This window comes from Vicugna pacos, chromosome 13 (assembly GCF_048564905.1).
Source record: "Vicugna pacos chromosome 13, VicPac4, whole genome shotgun sequence".
NCBI lineage: Eukaryota > Metazoa > Chordata > Mammalia > Artiodactyla > Camelidae > Vicugna > Vicugna pacos.
The window spans coordinates 34,828,521-34,847,278 of NC_132999.1; the positions used below are offsets into that span (position 1 = coordinate 34,828,521).

At 35.5% G+C, this 18,758-nt stretch overlaps 1 protein-coding gene across 1 annotated transcript in view; it reads left to right on the forward strand.

Annotated features, from left to right (window-relative positions):
* The window catches only part of ZSWIM5 (zinc finger SWIM-type containing 5), a 136,594-nt gene that overhangs the window by 109,871 nt on the left and 7,965 nt on the right, over positions 1–18,758 (forward strand). Inside the window, exons 7-11 of the mRNA XM_006200408.3 lie at positions 272–418; positions 928–1,065; positions 2,427–2,687; positions 2,903–3,038; positions 3,872–4,029. Coding sequence (XP_006200470.3) covers positions 272–418; positions 928–1,065; positions 2,427–2,687; positions 2,903–3,038; positions 3,872–4,029 — 840 coding nt within the window. The remainder of the gene's footprint in view (positions 1–271; positions 419–927; positions 1,066–2,426; positions 2,688–2,902; positions 3,039–3,871; positions 4,030–18,758) is intronic.

Genomic DNA, 18,758 nt, shown 5'->3' on the forward strand with positions numbered 1-18,758 from the left:
GTTCCCATAGTACATGTTCATAAAAGGGTACATTTTATTATCTAAGTTGTATGTCCCTTTTTACACCAAACCACTACACTGAGGCTACAAGGTATCTCCTTGGAGGTGGTGACTTATTCAACCATATATCACTAAAAGATAAAATATGGTACACAGTAGACACCAGGTTGAATCTGAGGAATTGAACTAAACACAGTCTCCCTTTGTCAAGCATGGATTTTCCTGACTTGAAATTTTAACTCAACCAAAATATTTTCTTTTCATCTGGTAGAGCATGTGCCTACAGCCTGTGCTCGGGTTGATGCCCTGCGTTCCCATGGTTACCCAAAAGAGGCCCTCAGACTCACGGTGGCCATTATCAATACTTTGAGGTTGCAGCAGCAACGGCAGCTGGAAATCTACAAGCATCAGAAGAAAGGTATAGTGATCAGGAGCTAACTTAACTCCTTAGGCTGAGACTGATAAGGATCCTCAGAGGCTGCAAGGCTGAGTACTTAATTTTCACTAAGTTTCATAGTGTGGCAGGGGCTGGGGGATTCTAGGTCATTCTACCTGCTTTGTGGAATGCCTCCATTTACAACTCTGTGAATCTCAGTTTTCTTATCTGTAAAATGGGAATAATAATGCTGTCCTGCCTCTCTCACAGGGTGATCGAACCCACTAAAATCTGGTATAAGAAGACCCTTTTTAAACCTTAAAGCTGTATCTACATATGTGTGCTACCGGCAGGCAACCTAAATGCATACCTCGTGGCCTTATAGCTGGCTGATAAGCTTGACCAGTCTTATCAACCTCAGCAAGACAATGAGGAAAGCTTTATTTTGAGTCTCAGGGCCAGCGTCTGAAAGAGACTGAGGAAGAGACCAGGGTGGGACAGACGGCATGTGTCTCTGCCACTCTCTAAAACTTTGACCTGCTTGTTTCTAGAACTGTTACAGAGAGGAACTACAACCATCACAAACCTGGAAGGCTGGGTTGGCCACCCCCTGGATCCCATTGGCTGCCTGTTTCTCACTTTGACTGAGGCCTGCCGCGTGAATGATGATGGCTACCTGGAAGTGTCAGGTACAGGGGTCAGCCTGAGACAAGAGGAAACTACCCTTAGGAGCCCTCTCCTCCCTGACAGAGTCTGTTTTACCCTTTCTGCAGCCTTTTTTTCCTCTTTTCCATACTGGACCTCCCCTGAGAGGTTTCCAAGGTCTTTTTCTCTCTCCCACCTTCCTTTCCCACCTTGTGGACTGGCCCTGTCCTACCCACTCATTTTAGCTTGCCAGCCTTCCTTTGCTCCTCTCACTTCCCTACCATGAATTCCTAAAGAGTGATCCAAGGGGAATAAGAAGGGCTAGAGGGATTAGAGGAGTCAGAGGCCAAGTCCTCAGAGCAGTCTAAGTAGGAAGGAACTTCCATCAGGAGTGTGCATATCCCTTGCAGTTACATAGTACTCTCATGTTTCCCTTGAACGTTCTTCCTCCTGGTAGTTTTGTACCAATTTTACAAATGAGAAATAAAAGGGAAGTAATTTAGTAAAGTATCAAAGCATCAGGGACTTGAGACAGAATTGATTCTCCTTCCTTTATATCATCACTATATTGTATACATATTATAGTATTATAGTATTTAACACTCTGTGTATAAGTGATTATCTCTTACTAGATGTCAGGTCCCTGAAAGCAAAAATTGTGACTTAGCTATGATCCCAGCACTTAATCCAATGCCTCCCATTTAATAGTCTTCCATAAATATTTTTCACATGAATGAAGGGGAAAAGGAAAGAAATTAAGACTCTGATTTTTAAACCTGTGCTCTCTTCTTGAAACTTTGAACCCAGAGGTGGAACATATAAAGTAATAATAGCATAGAAATTGAAAGTGATAGTTTTACCTGAATGGATTCGGCTTTCTCTACAAGGAGTGGCCCCAGTCCAAGTTAGGGCTACCCTATCTTCCTTCTGATCCCCTGAAAAGGGAATCATTGTATTTGGTCTGTTTTATCTGCACAGTGACAGTTAACATCTTGAAAACCTGAGGTTGTACTTGAGATTTTTTCACCACAGACATAACGCTTAGCTTCTGCCATATACCAGGCCCTGGAGGTACCTAGGGCAATAAGATAAAGTCTCCTTCCTTTAAGATTCTTACATTCTAGTGAAAGAGACAGACACAAAAATAGATAATTATAGTATTACTTAACATTCTAGCAAAAGATTAGTAGCATTCTATACTTCCCCAGCTGGCCTAGCCAGTTCTTGTATCAGGAAGGAGCAACCCTGTGTAATCTTTTTCCAGTATATTTTTCTTACTGCTCTAGTGTTTGACTCAGCTTTCCTGTGTTAGCTACTGACCAAGCTGTATCCTAAAGTGGGAGGGAGAGAATCAGAAGAATACATGGGGCCTGACCTAAGGAATCTGGTGCCCTGTTGTCCTCAGATATGAGTGAAAGCAGACCTCCTGTGTACCAGCATGTGCCTGTGGCTTCAGGGTGCCCAAACAGCCATGAGTCCTACCTGTCATTGGCCCTGGAAGTTGCTCTGATGGGGATGGGTCAACAGAGGGTGATGCCTGAAGGCCTCTACGCACAGGACAAGGTGTGCCGTAATGAGGAGCAGCTCCTGAGTCGACTCCAGGAGCTGCAGCTGGATGATGCGCTAGTGCAAACACTGCAGAAACAGTGCGTCTTACTATTGGAAGGTAAGTAGAGGAGGGGCTGTTGTCACAGAGTCTTTGGCCTTTGACTATGGGTTCTCCTCTCTTAACAGAGCACAGGTACAGCAACATTTCTGACATTAGAGTGCAGTAAACATTACCATGGCTAGCAAACACGTGTGGGATCCTAAGGCTCAAGTCCATGCAGGCAAATAAAAGCACACAGAGAAGTAACTGGCTGGCTTATCTTCTTCCTGCAGGAGGCCCCTTCAGCGGTCTGGGAGAAGTCATCCACCGAGAGAGTGTTCCCATGCATACCTTTGCCAAGTATTTGTTCTCAGCTCTGCTGCCTCATGATCCAGACCTGTCATATAAATTAGCTTTACGTGCCATGAGGTGGGTAGCCCTTTCCTAGCCCAGTTACTTCGACCGAAGCAGAAGTCATCAATGCTCTTTTTCTTTGTTTACCTCACTTTCTTTTCTTTCCCTCCTTTTCTATTTTATTGGATCTGCCACTGGCCTGCCCTAAAATGGCTCAGATATTTTCATATGATCTAGAATTCCTATCTGGGATGCCTTGCTGGGGACGCACTTGCTCCCTGGCTATACTCTCAGTGGATTGTCTGAGGAAGCCCCTGAGTTTTAACAGATATAGAATACCCAAGACCTGAGTCTCTCTGTTTTGGGGCCAGTTTGGAGTTGTAGCCCTTTCATACTTAATTAAATCATGGCTCCCAGACATAGATCACCAGATTCATCTGAGGAAGCAGAAATAAAACTAATCTATATCAAGACTTGAGAACAATGAGCTATGGGCATCCTGTTTCCAAACTGGAATAGGATCCTTGGTTCAGGCAGGCGGGCCTCCAGGGTGCAGCAGACCATACAGAAGAATTTTTGTTAAACCATGAGGCTGAGAGAGCTCCTCAGCTTAACCACAAAGGACTGCTCAGGATTACTTGGCATATACTTTCTATACTTTTAAAAATAATCTTACGACTTTTGAGCTGCCTTCCAAACCCATTTGCAGTAAGGACTATTCAGCTTGAGTTCTACAAGTGACCAGGCACTCACCTCATATAAAGTACAGTATAGATTTTACAACTGTCAAAATTCTTCTTTAACCCTTTCCTGCCCGGTTCCTCCCCAACAGAAAACAAGCTTCCTTAAGGTGGCTCAAAATGGCAAGGGTCTGGGTGGTAACTGATGATTCTTCCTGGATCTTCTAGGTTACCTGTTCTAGAAAACTCAACTTCTGCAGGTGACACTTCCCACCCTCACCATATGGTATCTGTGGTGCCCAGCCGTTACCCTCGCTGGTTCACCCTCGGACACTTGGAATCACAGCAGTGTGAACTGGCCTCCACCATGCTGACTGCTGCCAAAGGTGAGCACAGACAGACCTTAGGCTCCAGCTCCCCCGCTACGCCTGCCTGGTCATGGCCTATCAAAGGCTTAGCCTGCAGTCTCCTGAAGAAGCTATTCATCCTCCCTTAACTAGTCAGAGTGACAGGGATCCTCACTTTGATTGCTGCTATTAGAATGAACACCTGGGTCTAAGCCAGAGTTTTGCCCTGTTACTAACTGTAGGACTCGGAATGAAATCATCTTTAAGGTAACTTTTTTTTTTTAATGAGGGGAGGTAATTCAGTTTATTTATTTATTTATTTTAATAGAGGTACTGGGGATTGAACTCAGGACCTCCTGCATGCTAGGCACCCTCTCCACTTAAGTTAACTTCTCAATCTAACCTCCCATATGATAAAGTCACTACTTTTCTAAGCCTCCAGTTCAAAATCTATAAAATGGGGATCATTGTTAGTGAACCTGTCAGCTTCCCAGGGCCACTGAAAAATTCAGTGAAGTGATGACTAAGATGGAGCTCCAGATCTCTTTACAGATAATGAGAGTGTATAATTTTTCCAGGGCCTTGGTCAAAAGATAGGCAGTCCAAAGTGACTCAGGCTTTTGACCTCCCATACTTCACTTAGCGATGTAGGTTTCATCACAAACAAGTGAAAATAAACCCCAGAGAAGATACAATAGGATACTAGCTACCATGCACTGTGAGTATTTTTCTGATACCAGGAAACTACATGGATTTTTCAAGCATTTTTAAAATTTAAAATAACTTAATGTTGTATATTCTTATTGCAAAAAAATGCATGCTTATTGTAGAAAAGATAAAAGACAGATAAATCAATATAAAAATGATCAATAAACTAATATAAAAATTGAACAAAGAACATGATCAGACAGGTCACAGAAAAGAAGATAACATAGGACTTTTAAACAATTAAAATGCCTGCCCTCACTTGAGAAATACAAATTAAAATTACTCTGAGATAACATGTTTCACCAATCTTATTGGCAAAAATAATAAATTTGATAACAAACAACCATGTGGGAAGTGGAGGTGGCACTGGCCTGATATGGAGTGTCAGATCTCAAGCTGGGTAAGGATGACTTCACATCCAAGATGCTCAAATAACCTCAAGTACAAGAAATATGAAGATGAATATACCAAAGCATATCATAATCAAATTGCTTATAACCAGTGGTAAAAGAAAAAAATCTTTCTTAAAAGCAACTAGAGGAAAAAAAGATATATTACATACAAAGAACAGAAGATAAGTATGAGAGCAGATTTCTCATAGAAGCAGTGTAAGCCAGAAGAGAGTAGAGAAAAATCTTTAAAATACTTTGAAGAAAACTTTTGACCTCGACTTCTATACCAGTAAAAATATCTTTCAAAAACAAAGGTTAAATAAAAATCTTTTTCAGAAAACCACAGTTGAATTAGAAATCAATGATAAAAGATATGTGGCAAATCCACCAAAGTTTTCGATATTAAACAACACACTTCCACATAACTCACTGGACAAAGGGGAAAAAAACACAAGAAAATTAGAAAATGTGTTAAAGGGAATGAAAATGAAAGCACAACATATAAAAATTTGTGGATTGGACCTAAAGCCTTACTTAGAAGGAAATTTTTAGTACTTAATGCCTTTATTTGAAAAGAAGAAAAGGTTCAAATCATTGATCTCAGATTCTACTGTAAGAAACCAGAAAAAGGGCTTCTCTTGCTCCCTCACCTTCCAAGACGGTACACACACTCTGTCTGTGGAGTGTGTATCTTTTACTTTAAACTGAACACCCAAAACCACACCTCTTGGCCTTTTCTTGCCTTCTGAGACAGCCTGCACTCTGTCTTTGGAGTGTACATCTCTCTAAATAAATCTGCTTTTACTCAAAAAAATAAAAAAGAAAGAAAGAAAATAAACCAGAAAAAGAAGAAAAAATGAAACCCAAAGTAAGCAAAAGAAAGGAAGTAATAGAAATGAGAGCAGAAATCAATGAAATAGAGGATAGAAAAACAGAAAAATCAGTGAAACAAAAAGCTAGTTCTAGAATAAACAAATGGGACCTAATGAAACTTACAAGCTTCTGCACAGCAAAGGAAACCATAAGTAAAACAAAAAGACAACCTACAGAATGGGAGAAAATCTTTGCAAATGAAACCGACAAAGGCTTGATCTCCACAATATATAAGTATCTCATACGATTTAATAAGAAACAACCAAACAACCCAATCCAAAGATGGGCAAAAGATCTGAACAAGCAATTCTTCAAGGAAGACATACAAATGATCAATAAGCACATGAAAAAATGCTCAATATCACTAATTATCAGAGAAATGCAAATCAAAACTACAATGAGGTATCACCTCACACCAGTCAGAATGGCCATCATTCAAAAATCCACAAATGACAAGTGCTGGAGAGGCTGTGAAGAAAGGGGAACCCTCCTACATTGCTGGTGGGAATGCAGTTTGGTGCAGCCACTATGGAAAACAGTATGGTGATTCCTCAAAAGACTAGGAATAGACTTACCGTATGACCCAGGAATCCCGCTCCTGGGCTTATATCTAGAACGAACCCTACTTCAGGATGACACCTGCACCCCAATGTTCATAGCACCACTATTTACAATACCCAAGACATGGAAACAGCTTAAATGTCCATCAACAGATGACTGGATAAAGAAGATGTGGTATATTTATACAATGGAATACTATTCAGCCTTAAAAACCGACAACATAACGCCATTTGAAGCAACATGGATGTTCCTGGAGAATGTCATTCTAAGTGAAGTAAGCCAGAAAGAGAAAGAAAAATACCATATGAGATCGCTCATATGTGGAATCTAAAAAACAAAAACAAACAAACAAACAAAAACAAAGCATAAATACAGGACAGAAATAGACTCATGGACAGAGAATACAGACTTGTGGTTACCAGGGGGGTAGAGGGTGGGAAGGGATAGACTGGGATTTCAAAACTGTAGAATAGATAAACAAGATTACACTGTATAGCACAGGGAAATATACACAAAATGTTACGATAAATCACAGAGAAAAAAATGTGACAATGAGTGTGTATATGTCCATGAATGACTGAAAAATTGTGCTGAACACTGGAATTTGACACAACATTGTAAAATGATTATAAATCAATAAAAAATGTTAAAAAAATAATAAATAAGAATGAGCTTAGTATATACCCAAAAGAATTTAAAACATGGACTCAAACATATATTTGTATACCAGTGTTTTTAGCATTATTCATAGTAGCCAGAAGTTGGAAATGACTCAAGTATCCATCAACAGATGAATGGATAAACAAAATGTAGTATATGTGTGCATGTATATACACATATAGATACACACACACACACACACACACACACACACACAGACACAGGAATATTATTTAGCCATAAAAAGGAATGAAATTCTGATACATGCTACAACATGGATGAGCCTTGAAAACACTATGCTAAGTGAAAGAAGCCAGGCATAAAAAGATGAACACTGTATGATTCCACTTATATGAAATATCTAAAATAGCCACAGTGAAGAAACATCAGTTGATACTAAGCTAGTGGTTGAACATTTGATGAGGAACAGGATATTTACATAATCTCAAAGTATCTCTGTACATAATATTTATCAGTCATAAAGGGGAAAAGTATAACTCTATAAGAGAGTAAATAAACCTGGCAGACATCACTTTAACAAAGTGGTCACAGTTAATATCATGAACTCATAGAGTCAGAATGTAAAATAGAAGAGAAATTCATAGAGACAGAAAGTGGAATAGAGAGGCCAGGGATAGGAGGAATTATATTTAATGGGTATAGAGTTTATATTTGGGATGATGAAAAAGTTCTGGAAATGGATAGTGGTTATGGTTGCACAATATTGTGAATGTATTTAATGTCACTAAATTATACCCTTAAATGGTTATAATGGTATATTTCATATTATGTGTATTTTACTACAGTAAAAAGAATAAGTAGAAATGAATTTTAAAGAAATTGAATTCATAGTTAAAAACCTTTCCACAAAGAAAATCCAGGCCTAAATGGCTTCACTGGTAAATTCTACCAAACACTTAAGGAAAATATAACAATTCTGTAACTCTTGCAGAAAATCGAAAAGGAGGAAATCTCAAGTCTATAAAACCAGCACTATCCTGATACCAAAATCAGACAAAAATTATTATAAAAAAGCAAACTCAGACTAATAACTCTCATGAGCAGAGGTGCAAAAATTCTTAATAAAAAATTTAACAGAGTGTCTCCAATAATGTAAAACAGGAAAATACAGCATAACCTTATTATAATCAAGTAAGATTTACCCTAAGAATGCCAGGTTGGTTTAACATTCAAAAATCAATGACCGTATTTCACCATACTAACAGAATAAAAAAGAATACTCATATGACCATCTCAGTAATACAGAAAAAGCATTTGATAAAATCCAACATTTATTCCTAGTAAAAACAATTAAAACTCTCAACAAACTAGGAATAGAAGGGAACTTTCTCAGAGTGATAGAGGGCATCTATGATACAGCTACCCTTATACTTAATAGTAAGAGATTGAATGTTTTCTTCGTAACATCAAGAACAAGGCAAAGATGGTTGCTTTTACTTCTTCTATTTCAATATCATACTGACAGTTCTAGCCATATTGCAATAAGACAATAAGAAGAAGTAAAAGATACCCAGATTAGAAAGAAAGAAGTAAAACTGTCTTTATTCTCTGATTCTCTGATGATATGGTTGTCTATGTAAAAAATCCTATGGAATCTGCAAAAAACTGTTAGGAAAAAAACCATTAGAACTAACAATGAGTTTAACAATGTTCAGGATTCAAGATCAATATACAGAAATCAATGGTATTTCAATATACCAGCAATGAACAATCAGAAATTGAAATTTTTTAAATTATCATTGTAATAACACCAAGAAAACATGAAATACTTGAGAATAAACTTAACAAAAGATTATAAGACCTATACAATAAAAATTATAAAACATTGCTGAAGAAATTAAAGACCTAAAGACATTGCACTCATGGATTGGAAGACTCAGTATTATTAAGATGTTGATTCTCAAAAAAAAATGTTGATTCTTTACAAATTGATGTATATATTTAATGCAATCCCTACCAAAATCCTAACAGGCTTTTTTGGGTAGAAATTGATAATCTGATTCTAAAATTCAGAGGACCTAGAATAGCCAAAAATAACTTTGCAAAAGAAAAACAAAGTGGGAAGACTAACACCACCTGATTTCAAGACTTATTATAAAGCTATAATAATCAATAAAGAGTTATAGGTATAATGATAGACAAATAGATCAGTGAAAGAAAATAGAGTCCCAAAATAGACCCACACATATGGGATCACTTTATTTCAATAAAGGGGCAAAGACAATTCAGTTGAGGAAAAGAATAGTCTTTCAACAAATGGTACAACATATACAAAAATTGCTTATGATGGATCAAGGACCTAAATGTAAAAGCTAAAACTATAAAGCTTTTAGACAAAAACACAGGACAAAATCATTTTCATTTTTAGTTGGGCAAAGATTTCTTAGATAAAACACTAAAAGCACAATCTATAAAAGAAAAAATTGGCAAATTGGACTTACAGAAATTAAGAACTTCTGCTCTGTGAAAGTCACTATTGAGAATGAAAAGATGAGCCACAGCCTGGGAGAAATATTTGCAAATCACATACCTCATAAAGAACTCTCAAAACGCAATAGAAAGAAAATGAACAACTCTTTTTTCTTTTAATGGACAAATAACCAAAGATACACTCCACCAAAGAAAATACTCTGCTGGTAAATGAAAACGTGCTGACTATCACTAGTCCTTAGGGAGATGCAAAGTAAAACCACAATAAAAGAAAGGCTAAAATTTTAAAAACAAAAAGCAACCATGGCAAAGACTGTAGCAAATACTAGCAAGGATGTAGTGCAGCTGGAGCTCTTATACATTGAAGGCAGCAATATAAGCTGAAGAAGCACTTTGGTAAACCATTTGGCAGTTTCTTTAAAAGTTAGACACCTACAGATATGATCCTGGCATTCCAGGACGCAAAAGAAATGAAAGCATATATCCATACAAAGACTTCAATGTGAATGTTCAGAGCAGCTTTATTTTTAACTCAAAACTGAAAACAATCCAAATTTTCATTAACAGATGAATGGATACTAACCATACAGTGGCTTCTATTCAGTAACGAAAAGGAATGTACTATTGATACATACTACCTACTACTGGATGAATCTCAAAATAATTATGCTAAGTGAAAGAAGCCAAACCAAAGGAAAACAGTACATACTGTATTATTCCATTTATATAAAATTCTAGAAATGCCCACTGTAGTGAGAGAAAAAAGATGAGTGGTTTCCTGGGAATGGGAGCTGGTGTGGGATAGGATGGAAGGGAAGAAGGGGTTACCAAGGGCCACAAGGAAATTTGGGGGCAATGGATATATTCATTATATTGATGTGGGGATGGTTTCTTAGGGCATACATTTATCAAAGTTTATCAAATTGTACATTTTAAATATATGTTGATTATTGTATGTCAATTATACCTCAATAAAGCTGTGAATAATATTAATAAGTAATGATAGCAACTGATTATAGCCCATTGAATAAAATAGATACTCATGAGTTTTATACTGATATGAATAATAGATGAGTGGAGTGGAATGCCAAATGATGATTATGGAAGGAATGATGAAATAAGAATATACAATTTGGCAACCATATAATACTTAATTCAGCCTAGAAACATCAGTAGATATTAAAACTAGTGGGTGAACATTTGATGGGGGATATTTACGTAGTATCAAAGTATATCTCCACAAAATACTTGTCAATCATAAAGAAAAAATGTGTAACTTTAGAGAAACCTGGCATACATTGCTTTAATCAAGTGATCACAGTTAATATCAGTTATGGGTCAAGTCAAAATCATATATTACCTGACAAGAAGCAGTAAGAATTCAGCATCACTTCTTTGATATTACGCCAAAAATGCAAACCTCCATCTAATCATGAGGAAACATCACGCATACCCAAATTCAAGGACATTCTACAAAATTAGTGGTCTAATCTGCAGAAGTGTCAAGGTCATGAATGTCAAAGGAAGACTGAGAAGTTTTTCCAAATTGTCAAAGACTGAAAAGATATGACAAACTAAACGTAAATCGTAATTTTGTACAAAATCTTATACACACTTATACAAGATCACATTATGTTTAATTTGTCATGTCTCTTTAGGTGATACTAATCTATCAGTGCAAATTTTGTGATTTTGATGGTTATGTTGCAGAAGAGTATGTAGAAGAGTATCCTTGCTTGCCAGAAATAGACTGCAATATTCAGGAGTGATGGGGTATCAAATCGGTTACTTTCAAGTGGTTCGGGGAGTTGGGGGGAGAAAAGATGATGCTTGTAGTATTCTTGAAACTTCTTTGTAAGTTTGAAATTATTTCAAAATAAAAGAAAGCATTTTGATAAAACATTGTGTTTGCAAAGGTGTAGAGTGGGAGTATAGATTGGTAATCTTTTGTGGAGGGCAATGTGTCATATCCATCAAACTTACAATGTACATAGCCTTTGATCCAACAATTTCACATCCTGAATTTTATCTTACAAATATATTTGGACAAATATGAAATGATGTTTGTACAAAGTTATTCACTCCAACCTTATTTGCAATTGCAAAGTGTAAGTACTAAAGAATAAGTTGTGGGAATTAACACCACATAGGACTTGAAATAATAGAAAGACAAAGTGTTGAAGTTTTACAGGGACAACAATGACCAGAACTAATGAAGAATAGAAAATTTTTTGGAGGGCAGAAATTGAAGATGTTGACATGACCATGACTAAATGCATTCAACAGTGAAGCACCATGAATATGCCACTGACTGGTTTGTTATTCATGAAACAAGCTAGATTATGCCATGAAAGACTGAACCTTTAAGGTGAGTATATAATATGAGAAGATTGGCTGCAGAAATTTCAGAAGTATTACTGTATAAAATAGCTGGACAACCATGATGAAAAAGCTTCTTTTCATGAAGTAGATGAAAATTATCTTGACAGTTTGATGTTTCAAAAGTTGTTCACAATTTATCCTTAGTATGTAAACAAAAAAGCATGGATAATCAAAGAAATATTTTCTACCTGGCTCAATAATCTGTACCAAAGGCATGAGCTCACAATCTGGAATGGGAGACAAATATATAGTCATTTCTGGACCACTGCTTCCCATACACCTCATGAACTTCTTGTGACCGAGAAATTTTACTCCCAATGAAGAGCAAATATAAATATTTATTTTTTTATTTTCATACTGTGTACTTGCAGTGGGTAACTTCCGAGTCTTCCTAAAAGAATTACTGCATAAGCTTGATCAGGTATACCTTAATGATGCCATTTACACGTTTGCTGATACTTGGAATACCATCGATAAATATTTGGCACAGACTTTGGCTTACAATAATGTTTGAAAGTAAACTTGTAGATAAGGATTTTGAAGGTTTTTGTGTCACTAATGAGAAGATATATAGTCTCACTACTTATACTAAAATTTGCTTAAAGTCTAAATAAGTCAAAGCCTTGCTACTCAAAGTGTGGTCAGTGGACAAGCAACATCAACATGACTTGGAAGCTTGTTAGAAATGCAAATTCCCAGACCCAACTTCAGACCTACTAAATCAGAATCTCTGTGGGTGTAGCCCAAGAATCTTATGTTTGAACAAATTCTTCAGACGATTTTCCATGCCTACTAAGGTTGTAGAAGCACTGAGTGAGAACAAGCTGATACTGAAAAATACTGAATATTATAAGTTACATACCTGTTGTACATTCCCTGAAAGATAGAAAAATTGCTAAAATAGTATTAACCCAAAGAAGCATGAATCTAGTAATGATGAGAATGATGAGATGTGAGATGTAACACAGATGAAAAAATATTTCCATAGACAGTATGGGGGAAATGTATGCTCATTTATTAGTAAAAAGGGATTATGGCTGCTCACTTAATTGGAAGAGACTGCTTATTTAGAAATCTGTATTAATGAGAGACATTATGCTAGAACTACACCTTTTTTAAGGCTTTCTATTGTAGTGTTGTATCATCATTAAAGAATCACTTTCCTGGCCCATCATTAAATACCCAGCTCTAATCTTTGGTGACAGTGATAGCAATAAGAATGAAGCCTTTTGTCCAAGATCCTCAAGAAACCAGATAGAAGAAGTATTTATTGTATGCTTGTGTATAGATACTTAGCTTGATTTGAGGTTTTATTGAATGTTTTCCTTATGAATAAAGAATACCAAGTATTTGTGGTCTATATCACACTATTTCATTTATCAGTTTATTACTATGTCAAAACTACAATATTAATTTTACTATTTGTCCTACCTATTGTGAATGTTCATACTTTCACTGCACAAATAGTAATATGTTTAATTATGGGATGCTGCCCCAGACCCTCTGTGGGTATCATATATAGTATATGCACAAATTATCTTTATGTAATTTTAAAAATAATGAATTTCGAATGCATTCAGAACCCAGGGGTTTTGAATAAGCAGTTGTGGACCTATACGTACATAAATGGGATACTCTGTAGCCATTTATTTTAAAAAAAGAACAAGAAGCTCTTTATGTCCTGATGTGGAATAATCTCCAAGATATTCTGATATGTAGGGGGAAAATGACATGCAAATCTGTATATACCATGCTACCACTTATGGAGTTTTTTTTTAAGAGAGAGGAAATAAAGTATTTCCTTATTATGCATAGAATATCCTGGAAGGTAAAACAAAAACTGATAATATTGGTTGCTTATAAGATTAGAGTTGGGTGAATGAGGGTCAGAGGTAAAGGGGAGAAATAGTTTTTCATTATTTACCTTTTGTATCTTTTCTACATTGAGCCATGTGACTATTTCCAAAATTTAGAATTATAAATGTGAAAAGAATCATCTCAAACTGAAATGCAAAAATGAGAAATGAAATGAGAAAAAAGAACGAGGGCAGGGAGGTCCAGAACAGAATATCTGAGAACTATGAGGCAATTATGAAAGATATATAACATATACAGTATATTCTGCAATACCAGGAGAAGAATGAAAAGAGAGAAGAAAGATCTGAAGTAATAATGGCTAGAATTTTCCAAAATTAGTAACAGAAACCAGAGCACAGATCTAGAAAGCTCAAACAACGCCAAGCAGGATGAATACCAAAAAATTTTCTCCTAGGCATACCCTGTTCAAACTGCAAAGAATCACAGACCAAAAAGAAAATCTTGAAAGAAGCCAGAGAACAAGATCACCTTACCTATAGAGAAATAAGGATAAGAATTATATCACCTTCACTTTACAAACCATGTAAGCAAGGGGGAGTGAAGTGAAATACTTAAAATGTTGTAAGAAAAAACCACCAACCTAGAATTCAGTATCGATAAGTAAATTATCCTTCAAAAGTGAAGGAGAAATAAAGACTGTCTCAGACAAAAACTTGAGGGAATCTATTGCCAGAGACAATAAAGTACTTGCAAGAAGTCCTTCAGAGGGAAGGAAAATGATATAGATCTGAGACTCAGATCTATGTAAAAAAAGGAAGAGTGTTAGAAAGGAATAAATGAAGGTAAAATAAATCATTTGGGTTATTTTTTAATTCTTAATTGAACTAATAGATAACTGCTTGTTCAAAATAATAATAGCAATGTATTGGGTTACTACAGCTTAAAGATAAATGAAGTCAGTGAAAGCAATGATGTTACAGAGGGGAGAAGTGAGAATACTATTATAAGGTACCTTATGAAGTGGTATACTTACTTGAAAATAGATTAGTTGTAAATATATACTACAACTCCAAGGCAAACACTCAAATAATCTTTTAAAGAAATAAAATCGCGAGAAGAGAAAACTGTATCATGTAAAATCCTCAGTTTAAACCAGGTAAGTCAGAAAAAGTGAAAGTTTTTTTTTAAATCAAGAAACAAAAAATGCAATGAGTATAGGACAATTACAAATGTGGTAGATATTAATCAAAGTGTATCAATAATCACTTTAAATGTGAATTGTCTAAATACGCCAATTAAAAGATAGAGACTGAGTGGATTTAAAAAAAAAAAAGACCCAACTATATATTGTCTACAAGAAACCCACTTTAAATATAAAGACATAGATAGATTGAAAGTAAAAGGGAGAGGATCGATGACCTTAATATAAGAGCTAAAGCCATAAATTTCATAAGAGAAAACAGGAGTAAATCTTCATGTCCTCGGATTTGGCAATGAATTCTTAGATATAACACCAAAAGCATGAGCACCAAAAGAAAAGAATAAATCGGACCTCATCAAAATTAAAAACTTTTGTTCATCAAAGGACATTATCAAGAAAGTGAAAAGACAACAATGTATTTATAAACTGTATATGTGGTAAGGGTTTAATATACAGAATATATTACGAACTACAACTCAAAAACAAAAAGACAAACAACTGAATTTAAAAATAGGCAAAAGACTTGAAGAGGCTGTTCTCCAAAGAAGATATACAAATGGCTAATAAGCACGTGAAAGAAAGGTCAACATCATTAGTCGTTAGGGAAATGAAAGTTAAGACCACAATGAGATACCACTTCACACCCACTAAGACAGCTATTATTTTTTTTTTAATTTTTTTTAAATAAGTGTTGATGAAAATGTGGAGAAATTGGAATCCTTGTACATTGCTGGTGGGAGTGTAAAGTGGTGCAGCACTGTGGAAAATAGTGTGATGGTTCCTGAAAATTTTAAACAAAATTAACATGTGATCCAGCAATTACACTCCTAGGTATATACCCAAAAGAATTAAAAACAAGGACTCAAACAGGTACTTTATATGCCAGTATTCATTGCAGCATTATTCACAATAGCCAAAAGTTGGAAACAACCCAAGTGGCCATCAACATGTGAATGGATAAACAAAGTGGTATATACATACAGTGGAACATTATTATCAAGTCATAAAAAATGATGTTCTGATAACATGCTACAACATGGAGGAACCTTGAAGACATTATGCTAAAGGAAATAATCTAGATACAAAAGAATAATTATCGTATGATTCTACTTATATAGGCAAATTATATTCCACTTATATAAGCAAATTAATAAAGACAGAAAGTAGAATACAAGTTACCAGGGGCTAAATGGAGAGGCAATGGTGAATTAATGACAATGGGTACAGAGTTTGTTTAGTGTGGTGAAAAAGTTTTGGAAATAGATAGTGCTGATATTTACACAACATTGTGAATGTGATTAATACCACTCACTTATACACTTAAAATGGTTGAAATAGCAAGTTTTATTGTATATTTTTACTATAATTAATTACTAGATAGATAAAGGAACTAATAAAGAGGCAGTGTTAAAACAAGCTAATAGACTCTAAATGCAAACACTAAATAGCACTGGGCTTCATTTTTATCCCAGTACCTTTAGGCAGATACTTAACTCTTCTATAATTGAGTTTCTATGCTTTATCTTTCCATATATTTTCTACTAAAAACAGAGGCCAGGGCTTAAAAACAAACAAACCACACATATTAGGTGTTCTAAACACTCTTGCCCTCACTCTCCTTACCCTGTGGACTCACTACCAAACTAACTGCACTGAAAGCAGAAAGACTCTGGAAAAGATACTCTCCCCGGAAAGCATGCATACTAATTGAGCCGGTTTGTTATTTTCATCTCTAAAATTGTCTCTTAACCACAGATTCCTTCAACAACAATAAAGGGAGAAAGGTATACATGTTAACACAATTCAAGAGAAACCTGGAGTACCTGTATTAATTTCAGACAAAGTACACTTCAATACCTGGAAAATTATCAGGAATAAAGAGGAGCATTACATAGTGGTAGATACGTCAATTCTCTGAGAAGTCATAATAATCTTTAATGTATATGCATCTGACAACAAAGCATCAAAATATGTGAGGCAAAAACTGATAGAACTGCAAGGAGAAATGGACAAATCAATTTTTATAGTTGGAAAATTCAAAATATCTTTATCAGTAATTGATAGATCCAGCATGCAGAAAATCAGTAAGGTATACTTGAACTGAACAGCACTATCAATTAACTGGATCTAATTAACATTTACAAAGTACTTCATCAAACGACCATCAGAATACACATTCTTTTCGAGCTCACACTGAACATTCACCAAGATAGACCACATTCTGAACCATAAAACACACCTCAATAAATTTAGAAGAATAGAAATCATACAAAGTATGCTCTCAGATCACAGTGGAATTAAACTAGAAATTAATAATGGAAGGAAAACTAGAAAATCCCCAAATATGTGGAGTTTAAACAACATACTTCTAAGTAACACGCATGTCAAAGACAAAGTCTCAAGAGAAATTTTTAAATATTTTGAACTAAATGAACATTAAAATACAACTGGTCAAAAGTATAGGATGCAGAGAAAGCAGTGCTTGGAGGGAAATTTTGTAGCATTAAATGCATATGTTAGAAAAGAAAGATTTAATACGAATAATCTATAACCTCACACCTGTTAGAATGGCTGTTATCAAAAAGACAAGAGATATGGAGTGCACTGTTGGTGGGAATGTAAATTGGTATAGCCACTATGGAAAATAGTATGGAGGTTCCTCAAAAAAATAAAAGTAGAACTACCATGTATGATCCAGCAATCCTACATCTGGACATGTATCCAAAGGAAATGAAATCACTATCTCAAAGAGATATCTGCATTCCCATGTTCATTACATTGCAGCATTATTCAAATAGCCAAGATTTGGAAACAACATTAAGTGTCCATTGACAGATGAATGGATAAAGGAAGTGTAGTATACATACACACACATACACACAGATGCACATATAATGAAATACTATTCAGCAATAAATAAGGAAATCAATCATTTGCAACAATATAGATGAATCTTGGGGGCACTATGCAAAGTAAAATAAGTCAGAGAAAGACAAATGTATGATCTCACATATGTGGAATCTAAAAAAAGCTAAACTGTAGAAACAGAGTAGATTGGTGGCTTCCAGGGGAAGGAGATGGAAGAAATGAGGTGATGTTGGCCAAAGGATACAAACTTCCAGTTATAGGATAGATAAGTTCTGGAGATCTGATGTACAGCATGGTGACTATAGTTAATTTTATTGTATACTTGAAATTTGCTAAGAGAATAGATCTTAAATGTTCTCACCTCAATGAAAAAAAAAAGGTAACTATGTGAGGTGATAAATATGTTAAGTAACCCTATTTTGGTAATCATTTGCAATAAATATATCAAATCACATTATACAACTTAAACTAACAGAATATTATATGTCAATTATGTCTCAATAAAGTCAGAGAACTAACAGTAGCTGACTTCAAGACTTACAATAAAGCTATAGTAATCAAACTGTGGTATTGGCAAAAGAACAAACAAGTAGTTCAGTGGAACAGAACAGAGAGCTCAGAAACAGACCCACATGCTGATCTTTGGCGGAGGAGCAAAGGATAGTCTTTTCAACAAATGGTACTGGAAGAACTGTACATCCACATTATAAAAAATGATTATAGACATTGATCTTACACCTTTTACAAAAATTAATTCAAAATGGAAAATAGACATAAAGGTAAAACACAAAACTATACAACTTCTAGAAGATAACATAGGAGAAAAATCTAGGTGACCTTGGGTTTGGCAATTA